This window comes from Manis javanica, chromosome 14 (genome assembly GCF_040802235.1).
Source record: "Manis javanica isolate MJ-LG chromosome 14, MJ_LKY, whole genome shotgun sequence".
In the NCBI taxonomy this organism is placed as follows: domain Eukaryota; kingdom Metazoa; phylum Chordata; class Mammalia; order Pholidota; family Manidae; genus Manis; species Manis javanica.
In genome coordinates this window covers 56556941-56575603 of record NC_133169.1, presented here as the reverse complement: position 1 = coordinate 56575603, position 18663 = coordinate 56556941, and the positions used below count along the sequence as shown (strand labels likewise).

The window sequence follows — 18663 nt, the reverse complement described above, 5'->3', positions numbered from 1 at the left end:
AGAAGAACCTAACCTGGGCATTGGCCCCATGACATTTCCCCTGGGTATAAGGTAATACTTCTAAGTCTTGGGTCACTGCAGCCTCTGAAAACAGAATGACCCCATCAGCCTGGCCAGATTCCATTCTGTTCAGCCCTTTTCCATTTCACCCTCACCCGTCTTGAAGTCTCAGGCTGGTGTGTGCCTAAGTCACCTGCCTACACCTTGACTGTAAAGGATGCTTGATAGGAGCTCCTGGCTTATACTTTGGGGAGGTGAGATTTGTGAGATGGGAAATTCTCCAAACAGAGAAAAACACCAGGCCATCAGAACAGCATGACAAATGGCCACCATAGAGCAGAAGATGAATTAGGTCTCATGGTCTTCTCATCTCACAGATGAGAAAACAGGACCACTGAAATGCTGATGTTGAGCATGCTGCCCCTTCTTTGATTTTTTCCTGCCATGCCTCTCACCAGTACGGTGACAGACAGGCCTTACAAGAAGTGGAAATTCACAGCAAAAGAGAGCAGCTCTCCCATCTGTCCTCTGCTTACCTTATCACATTGGAATGTACCATGGAAATTGTTGCTGAACTTTTATCTGATCTTAAAGGATTCATAACACACTTTGCCTTCAAATGCTGGTAGAGGGGAGTCTGTACAAATGCCAGGCTGGGTTGGAAGAGGAGGAATGGTTCTTGTGGAAAAGGTTTCTCATGGAAAGTCAAGTTCAACTAAGGATTTCCTTGCTAGGTTTTGGGAACAACATCGTTAGAGTATTTAAGTTCTTATCACTGTAGTTATTGTAGTTAATTTCTTGGGTTTTTTAAAGTTTACTTAGGCTCTAGCCTAAAATGCACTGGTGGAAAAAAATACCTTCGTACTGAACACTGTCAGTCATAAAGCATTTGTTGTTGATTATACACAGTGTAGCAGTAATTTATTCACAAAACTGAGTCTGAAAAAAACAATCAATTTGGGCAATGACTTTTCCTCACCTCCCTCATAAGCTAACCTGAAAATGCTTCCTCCTACGAGCACGTGCATTTCCTAAAACAACGGGATACAGTAAGAGAATGAAAACATTGGTGGTCAGTATGCCAACATACTCAAACTCTAAATTAATGTATGAACTGTGGGAAAATAAGTAATCCTGTCACAAAAAGACTCAGCTATTCCAAGCACTATCTTCATATATGGGGAAAATAATTGTATTATTATAAGTATGTGCCCCATTAAAGCAAAATTTTACTTAAGAAGTCTTTTTTTGGGTGTTTTCTTTATTGATGGAATCAAAATCCTTTCCTTTGGTAAGATTCCATTTTGTTTTTCACTTTATAAAAAAATCAGTTTTTATTATGTGCAATCTTTTTTTCTCACAACAGTCCTTTGAAGTAGGTAGAGAGTAATTGAATTAATTTTACATCAACTAATTCTTACACTCCATAATTTACCTGCTTTGTACATTTGCTTCACAATAAATTTTTAGTCTTAATTGTGGCAAAATACATTTAACATTAAATGATCATTTTAACCATTTTTAAGTGTGTGGTTCACTAAGGAAGGGCATGTTTACATTTTTGTAAACCAATCTCCACAACTTTTTCTCTTTGCAAAACTGAAACTAGATATCCATCAAACAATTCCCCGTTTCCCTTCTCTTTCATTTTTTTAAAGAAGTCAAAATCTTTTTAAACAGCAAATTACCTTGCTATGTCCTTTTTCCTTTGTTATGAAGGAAATATATTTTCATTATTTAAACCTTTACTTCCTGGTCAATATGATGGGTTAGCACGAGTTGCTGTGAGGTTTCAGTTACAAGAACCAGGCTTCCCTGGGAAGATGTGCTCCACTGTCCAAAAAGAGGGACTATTCTGTTTCTTTTGAGCTCAGGACACTTCCTTAGGAAGAAAGGATTATTTGTTTTCATGCATTTGCATGATGTACAAATAGAGACAGTAAGAACATATTGATACTCTCATTCATTAAGATTTGGTATTTTAGGATAAAAATTAAAGATGTTTGGAATATACTATGCATTTTAAACACAGAATTCATAATGTGGGCTACATGGATAGCATTGAGAAAGATGCTTTAACACCCTAAAAGTACATTTTGGGCAAAATTCTGGGCACATGTGCCCTGTGTGTGTGTATATGTACGCAAGCATGTACTTAATGCATTTTTTTCCTACTGAGGGAATTCACAGATACCAGAAGGTACACAAAGAGGTTTGTGATGCTCAAAGGTTTAAGAAACGTTCACATAAAATCAAAACAGTGGAGGGCTACTTCAGGTCATAGAACAAATTCTGTAATATAATATGAGCCTACATTCAGGGCTCCTCGAACCCTGTCCATTTTACCGTTAACTGTAAATGACGGAAGATACACACTGATTACTAGGCCCCTTTTCTCCTTTGATGTATTTGTACAGGGTCTCTGAGAAGGTATGAAGCAATCTTATTTGAGACAGATCTGGAATATTTGAAGACAGGTTAGGACTGCCTCTTACCTCCTCCCAACATCTTCCAGAATCCATCAAGGAGAAAAGCCCAGAACATTATATTACAAGTGAGCATAAAAATATTAAATCAACCACCACACTGTAGATATTCTTTTGATTTTTACATAAAACTTAAATCCCAGGATTTGGGGAGTAGAACCAAATTCTAAGCTGAGAATGCCGGTGATGTTATTAACCCTGTCTTGTTACTACTTACTACCGCATCGCTTAGCACAGTATCTGGCAAATAGGGAGGCCTCAGTAAATATTTTTTGAACTTAATAAATTGAAATTCTTTGAACTGAAGTGAAAGTTGGCATGTGGAGACTTTGGGGCAAGACATTAAAGTTGTTTATGAACTTATCAGATGTCCCACGGTCATTCTTCTTTAAACTTCCATGCCAACAATCTTTTTGTAAGTTAAAATCTGAATCAACAATTCCTTTCCAATACTTTTTCTTGCAACCTATCAATGATGCTATAGAAATGGAAAAGTAGTTAAATCTTCCCACCACAGGATGACAGGCTGACCTTTAAAAATGTGTTTTTTCAAGAAAAATAGTATCCTGGAACCCTGCTAAAGCAACTCGATATTGAATACAGGTCCATCTTTGATTTGGTCCAGGGGAATTCAGGTACCATAGTTCCTGAAAAGCCACCTGATAAAGCATTCACTTCAGAATTTAACAGAGATGGTTTAAGCAGAGGGTCTCTATACTTTTAGATTTCATAAACCTATAAGAATTTCTACCCTCAAAATAATTGGGGTTAATTATCATAGGACTGCAAACTTTTCTTTTTTTTTCCAGAAAAAAACACTAGAACACAATAATTTTCATACACTGTTACTATCATTTGTTAAAGAAGTATCCTCTTAACCCCAATATATATAGAATGATCATAATCTCCAAATAAAGGACAATCCACTAAATGGAATAAATTTGGCTTCATGAAAAATTCACCATGTTCCTTTCTCAAAAAATTTTACTCTTATCTTTTTCTAGCTGACTGGTGAAAATGTTATCACAAACCAGCACTGATCTATTATAGGTTGGCATTAGGGAACTCCAAATATAATCAAACCCCTTTGGCCTGAGGTTTCTTTGTCTCCTCCTGCAGATCTACTCTCAAGCCTTCCCCACTCTGCTCTTTTCCAGGGAAGCTGGTCTCTCTGGACTTGACATTCAGGCTCTCTTGCCTTCTGGCTTCTTGTTGGGTTCAGCCCAAGGGAGAGAGAGACAGAAGAGAGGGTGAGAGGGGAGGAGGTCAGGCTATTTATTCCACTGGTCTGTCCACCACTACTGCCTGGTAGGTTGGCAGTAGCTGTACTCCTCTACCCAACGTCTAGCTCCTGGGGGTGGCCCTCTCTTCCCGCTTGCTCTCTAGGTCCTGGAACAATGCTCCCCCATCGTCCTCAGGTCAAGGTAAGGCAAAGGTACCCTCACTTTTAGGCGGTGCCTCACCATCCTTTGTTTGATGCCCCTAAACTGTCCCATGCCTTGATTTAGTATCACCTCCTCATTAAGCTCCCCCAGTCGCTCCATTTGAGTGGCCCTCTCTTTCCTGCTGAGATCTGACCAGTATAGTCTTCATTTCAAGACGAGAAACCCAAGGTCCCAAGAAGTGAAGTCCAAAAGCCACCCAGCCCGACCGCACGTCAGTTAGGTCCAGAATGTGACCTCCCAGGTTACAGAGCTCCTCTGTCCTCCTCCGGGGCCATCTCCTCCGCAGTCATGCTGGTGGGAAGCTTTCTACAATCTTCCCACTGGGTTTTGACAATTGTTATAGTTTGTTCAAGTTTTGAATCAAAAGAATCTTGTAAGGTTATTATTAAGGCAAGTCCAAACACAGAGAGGATTACTGTATTCAACAGAATGGACTGAAATCAGGAAAACTGAGTTTTTAAATGGCTGCCTAAATAGAAATTGGCAAGTTAGCCTGAGAAACTATTGCAAAAGCTAATCACAGAAAGGAAAGAAGGTGATGAAATTTCTACTATAAAATGAATTCTGATCCTCAAAGATAGGGGAGGGATGCTATAAATCTGCCTAGGGAAATGTGCTTAAGTAGAAGGCTGGGATAGACATTCATCTGCCTGAGAATATGTGCAGGTTGTAGAAGGGGAAGGAGATGTGAAGCCTTCAGTGCCTGTCAAGCAGGGGGAAAGAGAAATGGACAGCAGCAGTAAAGAGACGAGACATCAAGCCGGAACTTCACCATTGCAAAATATGTTGAAAGCATGTTTTATCTGGCAAGAAGTTACCGAACCCCTGAGCAGGGGCTGCTGCTGGAACCCTGGACATTAGAAGCCTGCGACTGCTAGAAACATTTGTCTTTAACTGACCCACATCAAAATTCTCTTCTGTAAAGGTGGAACTTGCTATAACCACACCTTCATTTAGGAATCTTGCTTTTAAATAAATGCACATGCATATATTTAACATATTAACTTTGTTTTAATTGCATACTTGACTGAATTTTCCACTGCTATCATATGATCATTTGCTGTTACAAAAGTATCTCTATGGAGACTTTCTTTTACTAGAGTTTAAAAATAAGCTAGGAAGTTTTAATATCAAGTGGCTCTTATTAAAGGCATTAATGGAATTATTAATAATAAGTAGTTACCTGTTTCACCTAGTTTAATCCTCACAACACCCCTGTCATCACCCAACCTCATGGCCATCTCCCTGCCCTCTGCTACACTCATTACCTTGCACCTAGACTTGGTAAGCAGAATTTCTCTAAGGTTCTGATCCCTGTCAGTGTCCCAATCTGGATGCATGGAAATATTTAGCTTAAAGAAGTCACTGTTATCAGCTTCTCAGCATAAAGGGCTGCTTCTTCTGGTGCAACCACCTTCTCCCACTGCAGAGCCTTTAATCAATCAACAGCTATTTATTGAGCTCCTGTTAAATGCTCAGGGCTGGGCTGGCTGGTCTATTCAGACAAGGGCCTTGCTATGTGGTGCACATGGACTCAGACACAGGGGAAGGATTTGGCTCAGAGACCTTGAACCAGTCTGGAAGGGTGGCTGAGGAATTAGAGCAAGGTCATTGAAAAACAGAAATACCAACTTTAAAGTAAAGAAGGGGGCAATTAAAGGATACACATATGGGTTAGAGAAATCAAGAAAAATTAAATTAGAAAAAAAGAGATTTGCCTACCAACTCTTAAATTGGGAACCTATGCCGCCAAAAGAAAATCTACTCTTAAAATTTTGTGTAAGATTTGTCAACTGATGGACTATCAACTTTAACACACATGCATAATAATCTAGTGTCTTTACTGTTATCAAAGAGTTTACTGAATTTTCAAAATGAGGCACTCTTAGTTTAATTATCTTGGTTGTCTTAGCTACATGTGCTTAGATCACTAGCTTGATATTTAGGTAGAAAATTTTAAGGCCAAGAGTAGAAGTTAAAAAGTGGAATTTCCACTGAATTGCTGGAATTCTTGAAAATCCACAGATGCGGGTTCTATCTCCAAGCGCTTGTGTGTGTGTGTGTGTGTGTGTGTGTATATATATATATGCATATATTTTAACAGGGGATGTCATACAACCAACTTTTGGCTAGTGTAATTCACTCACCAATTACTTTAACCACCAAGATAGTTTCATGCCATAGTTTCATGTTCATAAAAACGTAACTTGATTTATGTAAGAAATGTCCACAGGCACCTGAAGCAGAATGAACTTAATGGTGTAAGTTCTACCTTTTTGCTCTTCTGCCATTGCATTCCTGAAAAACTGGGACAAAGACTAATAACACCTAACTTTCCTAGGAAACCACACACTACATCCAAAACTTCTAACTCCATATATTTACTTATTTCCAAAATTATTCTTGATTTTTTTATTCCCTTGTTTGGCTAATGGGGTTGCCTCCTGCTGCGGGAACAGGAAGACAAGTCAGAGAGTGGAGAGTGACAGCTTGCAGCTTGGGTAAATGTGCGTGAGACAGACTAAATTCCTCACACTTGGCTCAGGACTATCCCTGTTCTACCTCACTTGACAATTTCTTAAATCTACCTGTGCAAAAAGTCCTATGTTATTTAATAAAAGTCTTCAGCCAAGCCTGTTTCATTTGGCTTTGACTTATATTGCTTTTGTCTTACTGGAAATGGTTGTCCTTCTTGGATGGGAAAATGGGAGATGCTTGGAGAAAAAGACAGAGAGAAATAGATGAGCTGATCTTGCCTGGTCTACCCATATGAATTTTTAAACCATCCTCTTGAGATCAAATGTTAGACAAGAAGATTCTCCCTAGAAGTAGTAGCGTAGACCAGGAATTCCCGATCTTTTCGGCATTTGGCCTCTTGACAATTTCCCTTTTCTGCCTAAAATGTTTTGTAGCATGAATGATCTATAAGTATAAATAGACAAGAATTTTGTTTTGAGGATTGGTTTTTGAGATTTTGGGGGGTTGATTCTTGAAATTAGTGGAATCATCATGGGATGCTGAGGATCATTGATTCACCCCAAGTATCATCCAAGGTGTTCAACCCCTAAAACCTGACTTTTAGGGGAGATGATGCAACCATGTGTGACCTAAGAACCAGGTTGTTTTTGAGATGTAGCAACATCTTTTTGCCCCACATCCCATGGAGTTTCATTTATATCAGAGGCCTGTGGCAGGGCCCTAAGGTTCAGAGTAAGGTATGAGCTATTATAGGAACTAAAGGAATGCTTTATTTTTGTGGCTGGTTCCATTTACCACCAGATGGCTCTATTGTATCATTAGGAAACGCACACATGTGTAACATCAGTAAGCTCCTAAAACCAAAGAGAAGAAACAAAACAGCAGTTAAAAAAAAGTATGTAGCAACATAGTTCTTTCTTTTTGTGGGGTTAATTGGAAGCAGCTGCAACAGCCTGAGCCTTCACAAGAAACAGAACACACACACCCAAGGAGGCTATAGGAAGGTTATAATCCCAGCACATAGGCGGTTTTCCTTTTTAGGTTTTCCCATAGCTGTGCAGCCATTAATTAATTCATCGTCCTAATAGCCAAAGAGTAGTCAGGAAGTGCTTTAGTCTCACTAAAGCCTGTAACGGATATTTCCATATCAACTTTGGGTGCTCTTCTGCTTGCCAGTGGGAAAGACCAACTTTTGAACAGTTTTGAGAGGCAGAGTCTACAAATCTACTGAGTTATGTTAGCCATGTTCTGCGCAAGAATGACCGAATTCTAAACCACGTGGTATCTTTGCTTTAATTGAACTTGTGTTAAGAAGGTGATGATCAGAGGAAAAAGGAGCTTCTTTGAGGGGAAGTCGCTCTGTTCCTCAAGACAGGTGAATGTTAAAAACACAGGCATTCTAGATGACATCTCTTATTAGGAGTTTGAATTTTTGGTCCTAACCTCTTGAAGGAAAGTTCTCTTTGTATCAAGAATAAAAGTTGCAGATTAACCAAACTGCAATGTGAATAATTGTTCTAACTTTCTAAAGTTCTTTGTTGTCATAATTTGGTATGTGTTTTTTGCCCTCACTTTAGACTCTACACTGTTTTAAACAAGACTATTGTTTTTATAACATTTCACTGTTTATTACTATGTTGAAGAAGGAAAGGAGATGATTTATAAGAGTTTATTAAGCCTATCCTTAATCCATAAAGTTGTTTGAGATACACTCAGGAAGCCACCTATGTCAAAAAGTAATACTTGATTATTGTCTTAAAGAAAGAGTCTCTGGACAATGGACAGATGGCATTTGCTTTGGCACGACTTGAGGCCTTGGAGAGTTGCCTGAAGGAAGCAGAAGAAAAGATTAAATCCTTATCCGAACAGGTAATACTTGTCACTGGGACTGGAAATATATGTTCCTCAGTGTGTAATAAAGCAAGTGTAAATCTAAATACATGTTTTAACCTTTGCACTCACAAATATACAGCCACATGCATACACATACAGATACAGCATTTCATTCATTCAGATATAAGAATAGTTACTTTTATCTGTATGGATCCTTTCAGCCATTACAACTCCTTTTACACTTATATTTTGATTTCTATTCGCCACAGCCCATGAGTTAGGCAAGCCATCTTTAAGCAAGTGGTTTTTCTGAATAAATGAAAGGTATTTGCATTATAAACAGATAAGCCCAGAGGTAAGATAAAACCTATAGGAACCACACAGGAGTAATTTTCTCAAATTATTTGAGGAAAGAGAGTTTTTCAAATATTGGCTTCCCTATCGGGTTTTTTGAAATTCACAGAAACGAAGCAGGTCCTAGGGGAAGCCCAGCCTCTACTGGGCAGCCTGGACACTTGACAGATGATCTGTGTATAGCAGGTCTCTGATTTCAGAGAAACGGAGTGTATCGGTAAAGCTTATACCAGGGGCTGGGCCATTTGCCAGTCTGATCACACTTTGCAAATAATATAATGTATAGTGCAAATCCCATTGTTACTTGTATCCTTTCCCACTGGGCAGGAGGTATTGGCCCTAGAGAGCAAGGCGGTCTTGGCCCCCTAGAGTCTGGGGGGCACCAGTGCTCATTCTTGGTGACAGTCAGTGGAGGAAAAAGGACAGATGAGATCCTAAAATGTTATAAAGGTTTATTGATTGACCATGGGTTGATACATTTTGATAATGCATTTTCATAAACTTTTGAAAAACAATTTTAAGAGGTTTTTTTTCTCATAATAAAGGTCTGTACAGCAAAATTAGATTGCTTCAGAATTTTACAAGGATTTTTGCAGTAACTGGGGGGAAAGGTACTTGTGTTATGAGAAAAATAGAGTAAACAGGTGATGTAGGGACACACACAGATGACCTCCAGTTCTTTTTTCTTTTTCAATTTACCAAAAAGGTGCATTTCTTTGGGATGTGTTTATTGTTTACTGACTAAATGTGATTCATGCAAAGACTTAGGTCAATTAAAGAAAGGGTGTTGTTCTAGGCCCTGACCCATCTGGGAGAGTTTCCATCTCAGTCACATGCTAAAACTCTGGTTTGCCAACTGGTCTTTTCTCTAAAACAAATAAAAACCAGGCTCAAACTAAGGCAAAATTACAAAGAACATAATGATGAACATGAGGTAACATTTCAAAGCAAAAAAACCTAAGAATTTCAAAGCCTCCAAACCTGGAAAAAATTTTGAATGGCAAACTAAAGAGCACCCTGCTGGTATGTATTCGTTGCACTAAAAGATGTACATTTATTTTGTAATTGAATGTTTCAGTGAGTTCTCATTTATATCAGTAAAATTCAGTACACCCATAAAGGTATGCATCCCTTTTATTCTTAAAAATATATTTTTATCCAATACAAAGAGCACCTAGTATTTAAGATTCTTAACGTGATGATCCTTTATGTAACATCAAGCAATTAGATCCTTTTTTTCCCCCTGTGTTTAGCAGATGACATACATAAAATGGAAACTGGATTTCACTCAATTTCTTTGTACCTACCATGAGTAAAATGCTAGTTAGGTGTTCTGGGAAGAAAGATACATAAGCAGGGCTTCCCTACTCAATGTGCTCACAACCAAAAGAGTCATTAAAAGAGCTGGAGAGGGACACCGGTGTCTGTGCGGCTTGCAAACTGCGTGACGGCATTAAATTGCAGGGTCTGTGTGCACCATTTTCCTGAAGTATTGTGCTTGGAGTTGCCAAGTATGTATAACCAAGTGAACTCAACTGGATGCTGGACGTGGTTTAAAAAGGAAAGTATTATGTGTTAAAAAAAAAAAACACACATTCTAGGCATTTTCAATATTACATCTTATTTAAGCTGAGTGCTTTCTTAGATGTGGCTATATCTACTGTTACTGTTGAAATATGTTAATCAAATATAGACACTGTTCTCAGAGCTTTTAATCTTGAAGTTTTTGCTCTCTCCAGTGTTTTAGTTTAGTCTTATTCTTGAAAAGATAGAAGCATAAGAACATTTGCCTTCCCACTGTTTTTAAATTCCATAGATGTTTTAAAAAAATGGGATGACAGAAAGGTAGGGAAAGGTGAGGGAAGCAACTGACCTTTCTGAAGGCTGAAATATATGACTACATCAGGCTGGAACACCTGTCTCAAACAATCAAACATTTGTCCACTGGGTGCCACTGTCTTCCCTACCAGGCTCTGCCATTCGGTAGTTGGAGAAAGAAATTGTCTTTAGTATTCATGACAGTAATGTGTGTGTGTGTGTGTGTGTGTGCGTGCGTATGCACATGTGCAGAAATATCTTTGCCTGTATACATGTTAAAGCTTTTTTTAAATATCATCAACTCATTGTGTCACCAGGATGGTGAGAACCGTAGCTGGCTTTCACTGGTCATCCAAATTGTTTTGTCAGCCCCTGTGGCTGAGCACTGGCCAGGCGGGTGGGCTAGACATGGGTGGGGAGAGCAGAGCAAATGGTGAGGGTAAAGAATTGTGCTGGAACTAAGGAGGGGAAGCTCATGGTATTGTCAACGAGAGAACCCTGCCTTTGAGAAGAGGGTAAATTTGTTAGCCAAATGCTTCCAACTTGGCTTTGCCTTAGGGGAGCACACAGGATTAACTCAGATTGGAAAGTATTGATGCCGGGGCTTTCAACTGCAGTAGGCATCTACTGGCCCTGGGCCTCAGTTTACTTTCAGGGAACCTTTCCAAGGTCTCTTCCAGCAAGGTTTCTGTTGACTCATTATGAAAAAGAAGAAACTTAGAAATAGTGAGGAAATAAGGGGATTGTGACTGTTTCCTCTAAGGTCACACAGAAAACAGAATTCTTTGTTGGCTTCCCTCCAGAACAATTTGTCTTTCTTTCTCTTCAGTCAAGGAAGTATTATCAAAATAAAAGAAAGATGAGATCAGGATAATTTGCAATTTAGAGACGTGTAATCTGGGCTATTTACAGCTATAAGAAGTAAGTTTGCAGCAATGTAGTTGGCCAGAGTGAGAAAGGGTCATAAGAGACCCCAACCCTTGTCCTGGGGAATAATGGTAAATAACTCAGAACATTATCAAGTTTTGCTAAAGAAAATACTTGGTTATATTTCCAGAAGGTTAAGATCAGTGAGAGGAAATGCCTGGAAACTAGGTAGTAGACAAAGGACTAGAAGGGGAACTGAGAAAGTAGGGAAAGGGTAAAGGAGGAGAGAGAGAGAAGAGTACAAAGGTTTCTGGAGGAACGCATAAAAAGGAGTTTTTGCATGTATGTGGACTTCTATCACAAGTGCACATTGGAAGGGCAAAGAAAGAGGCTTGGATGGGCTGCAGTTTATGACCACACACAAGCAGACCCACAGGTTCTGTGTAACAGTGTCAGGAGAACCACAGTTTCACAATGGAGCACAGATCAGAGACACCCCCGGCAGAGGCACACAGCAGACCAGTACCTCAGATGCTTCCCTGGCAACAACGTTGGCCCAGTGTCTCCCAGGGGCATGTGGTTCCCAGCTCCCAGCCGCACACCCAGGAGAGCTCAGGCTTTTATGCCTGCCCCACTACTTGCTAGCTTTTTTACTTCGGGCAATTACTTTTATCTCCTTGAGTCACAACTATCTTATCTTGAAGGGGGTAAACCCTGCTTTCATAAGGCCCTGGTGAGATTAAATGAGATAAGTGTATCTGGCTCTTAGTAGGTTCTAGATAAATGTTTTTTTCTACTCTGGCTAGCAGTCATGGCAGAGCTGTGATTCTGGGCATCTTGTGTCATGGGTAAATGTATGTGTGTATGTAAAATGTTTCTTTTTTTACTGGTGTCTCTCAAAGTGTTTGAAAGACACCGAATTGGAACAGAGATTCTTCTCCAGCGCTCACAATCTTTGTTAGTCTTTCGACCAGGAAGAGCCTCCTCCCCACCCCAATTCCCCCATCCTAGCTTGGCTTTTTCTCCACCCAGCTTTCTCTTCCACTCTTTCTCAGCCCTCCACTCGGTACAGGGACATTAGTACTCCACCTTGTTCTCCCTTTCTGCTTCATCTCTGGGGTCTTCTGTCTGTTTCTGCCCATTTTCTGATTTTGCCCAGACTGGGAGCTGAATAGGCAGTGCTGATACCTGGTTATTTCAGGGTTTTCTTGGGGAAACTGGGGAGTGAGGAGATAGGTGATCAAGCCCTCACCCAGGAGATGAGTCCAGAAACCACTCTAGTCAGAGTTAGCTTCAGGTGCCTCTGGATGCTACACCCAGCGAAATATTAGTTACATATTAAATGTGTCATAAACACTAGCTGGGAAAGAGAGGTCATGAGTGATGCAAGAGCCAGGAGGTGGGAAGCTTGGTGAGGAACTTGACCTTTTTTCTAACCACTGGTTCTAGAAATGAGACACAGACAAGGCACAGCAAGGGGCCCCTTTATGGGTTTTTGGAGGATTAAAAATAATTTTGCCCCTTTTTGTTTTCATAAAGAGAGACTTATTGGTGGTACTCAAAATGCAGAGAAGTTTCAATGGAGAAGAACACGGTCGTTTTATTTTCCAATTTTTGGAAAAAGAACCTGTAAGGCTTTTTCTCACTCCTTAGTAACAGCTCAGGTGTCGGTTAGGTATAATTTTTCCCTTCCCTGATGAGAGGGACACTTCCAAAGGACCCAAATAAAATTAGTAACAGCACCTTCCTGCACCCTCACTCTGTTGCAAACTTGACCAGTTCTGTTACAGTCAAAGAAGATTCCTTTCTCTTTCTATTTTGCCCCCCTGGGATCTCTCTGCCTAGGGTTTTCCTCCATCTTAAAGAATACAGAAGCAATAATGGAGACAAAGCATGAAGGGGGCTGAAGGGCTGGGGTGTCTAAGCCGGCATCCTACAGGAATGCATGCCTCATACCAGCCCCCTGCAGTGCCCTGGAAGTGGTAGGCGGTGAGGGGGGGACTAACATTCAGTGAGCACCTCCAGCGTTCTAGGTACGGTGCTTATTAGAGTTATGGACATATCCTTTGATCCACACAAGAATCCTAGGAGGGCAACTGTTATTATAATCCCATAAGGAAAAATGAGACTCAAAAACATTATATCATTTGCCCAGGGTCATACAGTTAATAAAATGGTGAAGCTGGTATTAGAACCTAAGTATTTTAAAAATTCAAAGTCGCTATTCTTAAGCACATGTGGTCTGAGCCAAAGCCATTTAAAATAAGTTTCTTAGTTAAGCAGGACTGAACAGGAATTTACCTATGTCTCCAGACTAGAACCCAAGGGCTTGTTAGGTAGATGGCTGGGCCCTACCCCTGAGTTTAGGATTCAGTAGATCTGAAGTGTGTGTCTGTGGGTGGGGTTGGTCAAGAATTTGCATTTCTAACAAGTTCCCACTCTAAACTGAGGTTAATTTAACTTCTAGCCCTAACCCAAAGCTGCAGACCACGTTTCCTGCCCTTGGGCCCCAGCTGCACAGGGACTTGTTGAATCAGTTACGGTTAGGCTTGGGTACATAAAACAACCCAAATAAAGTGGACTAAACCAGTGGACATTTATTTTTCACTCATATCAAGTAAGTGTGGATGCCAGCAGCCCAGGGCAGGTGTGGTAGCTCCACAGTCCTCAGAGGCCTAGCTTTGTCTCTTCACGCATCCACATGGCTTCCATCCGCAAGGACCAAAACAGGCACACGGAGCTGCAGCCACTCTGCTCATGCGTCAGGCAGGTGAAGGAGGGAAAGGCAGGTGCAAAGCAGGATTGGACTACAGCCAGCCGAAAAGCCCCTTGTAAGAGCTGTTCTCAGAACTCACCTGAAGAATTCTTATATATCCCTGACCACTGTCATTTGCAGGCAGGCTAAGAAATATGAGTATGTAGCTGGGCACATTGCCATCCCAAAGGATGGTGATTCTTTTACTAAGAAGGGGAGAATGGATATTGAGTTGGAAAATAGCAATCTCTGCCTTACTCCTCAGGCTGCAGAACTGATTGCTGCACACCATCTTTTGTCCTGCTGAATTAAGTGTTCTTTGGCACGTGGATATCCAGTTTTCCCAGCACCATTTGTTGAACAGAAGATTCTTTCCCCATTGAATGGTCTTGACCTCATCAAAAATCAATTGTTCATAGGTGTGTTTCTCTACAGACTCTTAATTCCACTGCTTTACAACTGTGCAACTTTCAGCAGGTACTGCTGATTAGAAATCCCAGGTAAATTTTTGAGTTGGAACTTAGATAATTTAGTCTTCTGGCTCCTTTACTGATACCCCTTCTTAGTGTGAGAACCACCGTGGACCTCTCTTACTTATGCAATAGCTGGGGTTTGAATGAATCTACCAACTGATCTTTTACCTTTAACACTAGGATAGTAAACAACCAAACTCAAAAACAAAAGACTAGTATGTTTGACTCTAATAACCAAAAATTATTCATTGTTTTATACCTAAGTCTCTAAAATAAACTCCCATTATTTGCCCCTGAGTGATCAATCTATAGTTTCCTTAATTTTAGGGATATAAAGAATATAGATCTCCAGCAAATTTTTGAATGTTGAATATGTGTATGAGCAGCTAAAAGTGATTTGATACAGGCTGAGATTGACTCCAAAAAATGTTCTGGTTCTTTTTCATTGTTTAAGCACAACAGTAGATCCCTTGATGTAAAGTCTATTTGAACTAAGTAATGTGCCCTTGGTAGGAGTATTCATTTCTGCAAATGCTCAGAAATTATGCTTGATATGCCAATCTGAAATCATGTGTTTCTGTGAATGAGTTTTTGTTTTCCAGGCTATTTGGAAGTCTACTTTAATGCCATAAAATCACAAGCAGTCTGTTTGACCTGAAATGAGATTCCTTATCACAATGAAATCTAGTTACTGGGAATTTTCTTAGATACTTTGGTTCCATTTGGTTTTACAACAGAGGAATTCTCTCTTAAAACACACACACGCATACACACACAATCCTATCGAAGGAGATGTCAATCTTCACCCCTTTACTAGAATGTCAGGCATCAGTTGGAAGTCTCAGAGAATTTAAGGGAAAAAATACAAGCTGCTGAAGAGCTGTGTTGTTCTGAATGGCATCAGGCACCATGACAAATGGGCTTCTGTGGCTTTGTTGTTACAGGCGGGATGTGTGGACTGCTGTCCTGTTACATAACTAAAGACTTCCTTTTGCTTGTAAATGTCAAGATCAAATAGAGGTCAGTTTTAAATAGCTGACTGGGCGTTAATAAATGTAACTTTCTCATCTAAGAATAAGCAAAATGCCTTGTCCCTTACGACTCATGGCTCTGCTGATGAGAAAAGGTGTCAGGTATGAGCATAACCTGTATTTTCTTTATAAGATTTCCTCAAAGATAGCAAACTAACTTTCACTTTGCTTTGTCTCTACATAGAAATTAGTAAATTAGGTAGATGCTGCTGTTTAATTATTCATTGACTCATCTGATAAGTATTTACTGAGCCTATACCATGAGCTAGGCATTCTGCAAGGACTCCCATATATGTCAGCCCATGTATTTCTCCCAAAGGCCCTGAAAAATTGTATCCACACTTTGCAAATGATGAAAGCTCTCTTGTGGGATTGTGGCCCTCTTGCCTGCTTGTTCTATGCATTCCCATCTGGCTATGCCCTTAGGGCACACAATCTACCAAGAAGAACCAAGGCTTAATCATTACTCCTGACCTTCCTGACCCCAGACCTGAATATCCAACTGCCTCCTGAACAGCTCCACCAAGGTGCTCACAGTCCGTGCAAGCTCTGCCTGCCCACGAGCCCCCTGCTCCACCTCTGTTCCTTCTCCCACACCCCCTAGACCGGGACAGTTGCCATCCCCCCACACCCCAGCCCATGGCTCCTATCAGAAACCTGTGTCGCTTTGATTCTTTCCTCTTCCTCACATCCACACATTCTTCCTCTTCCCATACAGCTCATCAGTTGCTAAGTACCTTTTGACTGTGAGTGATTCTGCTCAAATAGTTCCTGAATCTTCTGTCTACACCATGGCCTTTGTCCAGGCCCCAACTGCAGAAACCTCTCCCCACTTTACTTTCATTGTGATCTTTATTCAATGGCTCTTGAACATTATAGCAGGAGAGAAGATTCTATAGTACAGATGTCATATTTCTCCTTGGACTAAATCCTAAATTATCCTGCTTTTCCTTTTGGGGTCAAATCTATTTCCTTAACTGATCTTATAATCACTGTGGTCTGACCTTCTACTGTTTTCCGGTTTTGTCTTCTCCACTCCCCGCCTATCACTATTACACTACTTTCAATTCCTTGAATGCATCATATTCTTTCTTACCTTCCTCATCTAAGAAAAAACAAAAGGCCTTGTTTCTTAAAGTCAAGTTTTAATGAATATATATCCCTTTCCCTCTGCTTCTGCTTGGAATTGTTCTGTTCTGCTCCTTCTACTCCTCTCATCCTCTTTCCCCGTTCAAAAATCCTCCTTGCAGATCTTTAATTAGATGCCACTTTCTCCAAATGCTTTTTCTTTCTCCTTCAAGTTTAGGTCCTCTTGTAATTCAATTTGTCTTCCATTCCCCACTGCCACCAATTGAAATTGTCTATTTGTATCTCCCACTATACCATATGATCCATGAAAGAAGTTCATACAGTGGCTTCCCTGAGGTCTCAAATCAAATTAGGATTCATCTGCTTATCTCTGATGTCAAAGTTCATACTCTTTCCATTGTAACAATTGGAGCTGACCTATAGGCCATGGGGAACCGTTACAGGGTTTGAAGGGGGCATATTCAGATTTGTATCTAGAGGAAAACTCTGAGGGTACTGAGATGGACAGATTTGTGTGGAGACCAGAGCTGGGCATATCAACGTGTCAGCTTGGGCAAATATCCAGTTTAGAAATGATAAGTGCCTACCAGTGGGGGAGAGGAGACAGAGACAAATATTTGTGAGTTGGATTTGGTGATTAATTAATTACATAGAAAAGTAGTATTCAAAACTGATCTCAATTTTAGGTGACTGGTTGATCTGTGCTTACTCTATCTTATGTTTGAATCATTAGATGTTAAAGGTGATTTGTTTCCTATGGAAGGATCCACGCAGGCCCAGTTTACCCCATATGTGCTCTCAACTCTTTTCAAAGCTGTGTAATTTGGATTTCCTCATTTGGTCTTTTGAAAGTTGTAGTCCTTTGGTATTATATCAGACTCTTAACCCATTTCTCAGAAATAGGTTTTTCTTCCCATTTTTATGTCCCCTGGGCTTCAAGAAAAGAACTCTGGATGATCACGTATTCTGTATGTGAGATTATTTATTAGCCTCAGGAACTGTTTAGTGTTTAAATCTGGAGTTGTATAAATGCAAGTCTCTTGCCGTTACTGAATGGATGTATACTGACAGGCTGTCCCTGATACTGTCTGTGGGATAGTCAAAGTCAAAGCCCCTTGCATCACGATACCAACAGGTTACTGGCCTTTTTCACTACCATTCTTCCGCAACTAGACAGACAAGGTCTCCAGATGTTACATGAAAGACTGAACACAGAGTAGCAATGAGAATTTGACTGTTCCCTATTAAGCCAGACATTGAGAAGATTTGAAGAAAAAGGGAGGCCCCTGAGAGAAACTCAGGGATAGCAGAATGCATTTCCCTCAAGCCAGAGAGTGGAGAATTAACTCTGTAAGTCCTACCAGTATGGGAAATCTATGCTTATTCCATGAAAGTGCTTTGAGAATGTGCTGGAACTTGGAGGGACTGGCTGTATATCAAAAGACAGGCCCTAGGCCCCTGTAATTGTTGGCTTTAATTTCTCAGAACCTGATATTATTGCTTTTTGACTTTTATATCCAAGCATTTGACCTTTACATTGAAGCCAATGATTAATTGCCTCACCTTTTCCCGTGTCCCATTTCTTTCTGGTATTCTTACATATTCATAAGTCCCTTTCCATAAGAGACTTCCATAAGTCTCTCCTAAGAGAACTTCCTTGGAGACAAAAGGAATCTTAGAACTCTCTCTGTTTGGACCCCTAACTTTGTATTTCAATTTTCATTTGACCTTTTGGTAAATACTGCTGGTTTTACTCAGAGCTTACATGTTCCTTCATTACTTAGAGTTGCCTCCCAAAATTTGGGGGTGTTATGGGTTGTCCAAATTCAAAGTTTGAACATCTAATTCCCAGTGCCTCAGAACATGATTTTCTTTGGAAACAGCATTGTTGTTCATGCAATTAGTTAAGAGAGGACATAATGGAGTAAGATAGGCTCCTAATCAGATATGCTGGTGTCCTTATAAAAAGGGGAAATTTGGACACAGATATAGAGATAAAGTCATGTGAAGATGAAGACAGAGACTGGGATGACG

The 18663-nt window shown here is 40.2% G+C and overlaps 1 protein-coding gene and 1 long non-coding RNA gene across 2 annotated transcripts in view; one reads left to right on the top strand and one right to left on the bottom strand.

Moving 5' to 3' along the window:
* Positions 1-18663, top strand: part of CCDC192 (coiled-coil domain containing 192) — a 184406-nt gene that overhangs the window by 25274 nt on the left and 140469 nt on the right. The window contains exon 3 of the mRNA XM_073221740.1: positions 8171-8278. Within this exon, the coding sequence (XP_073077841.1) occupies positions 8171-8278 (108 nt within the window). The remainder of the gene's footprint in view (positions 1-8170; positions 8279-18663) is intronic.
* Positions 1-18663, bottom strand: part of LOC140846178 (uncharacterized) — a 146760-nt gene that overhangs the window by 73763 nt on the left and 54334 nt on the right. The gene's annotated exons all lie outside the window — the stretch shown is intronic.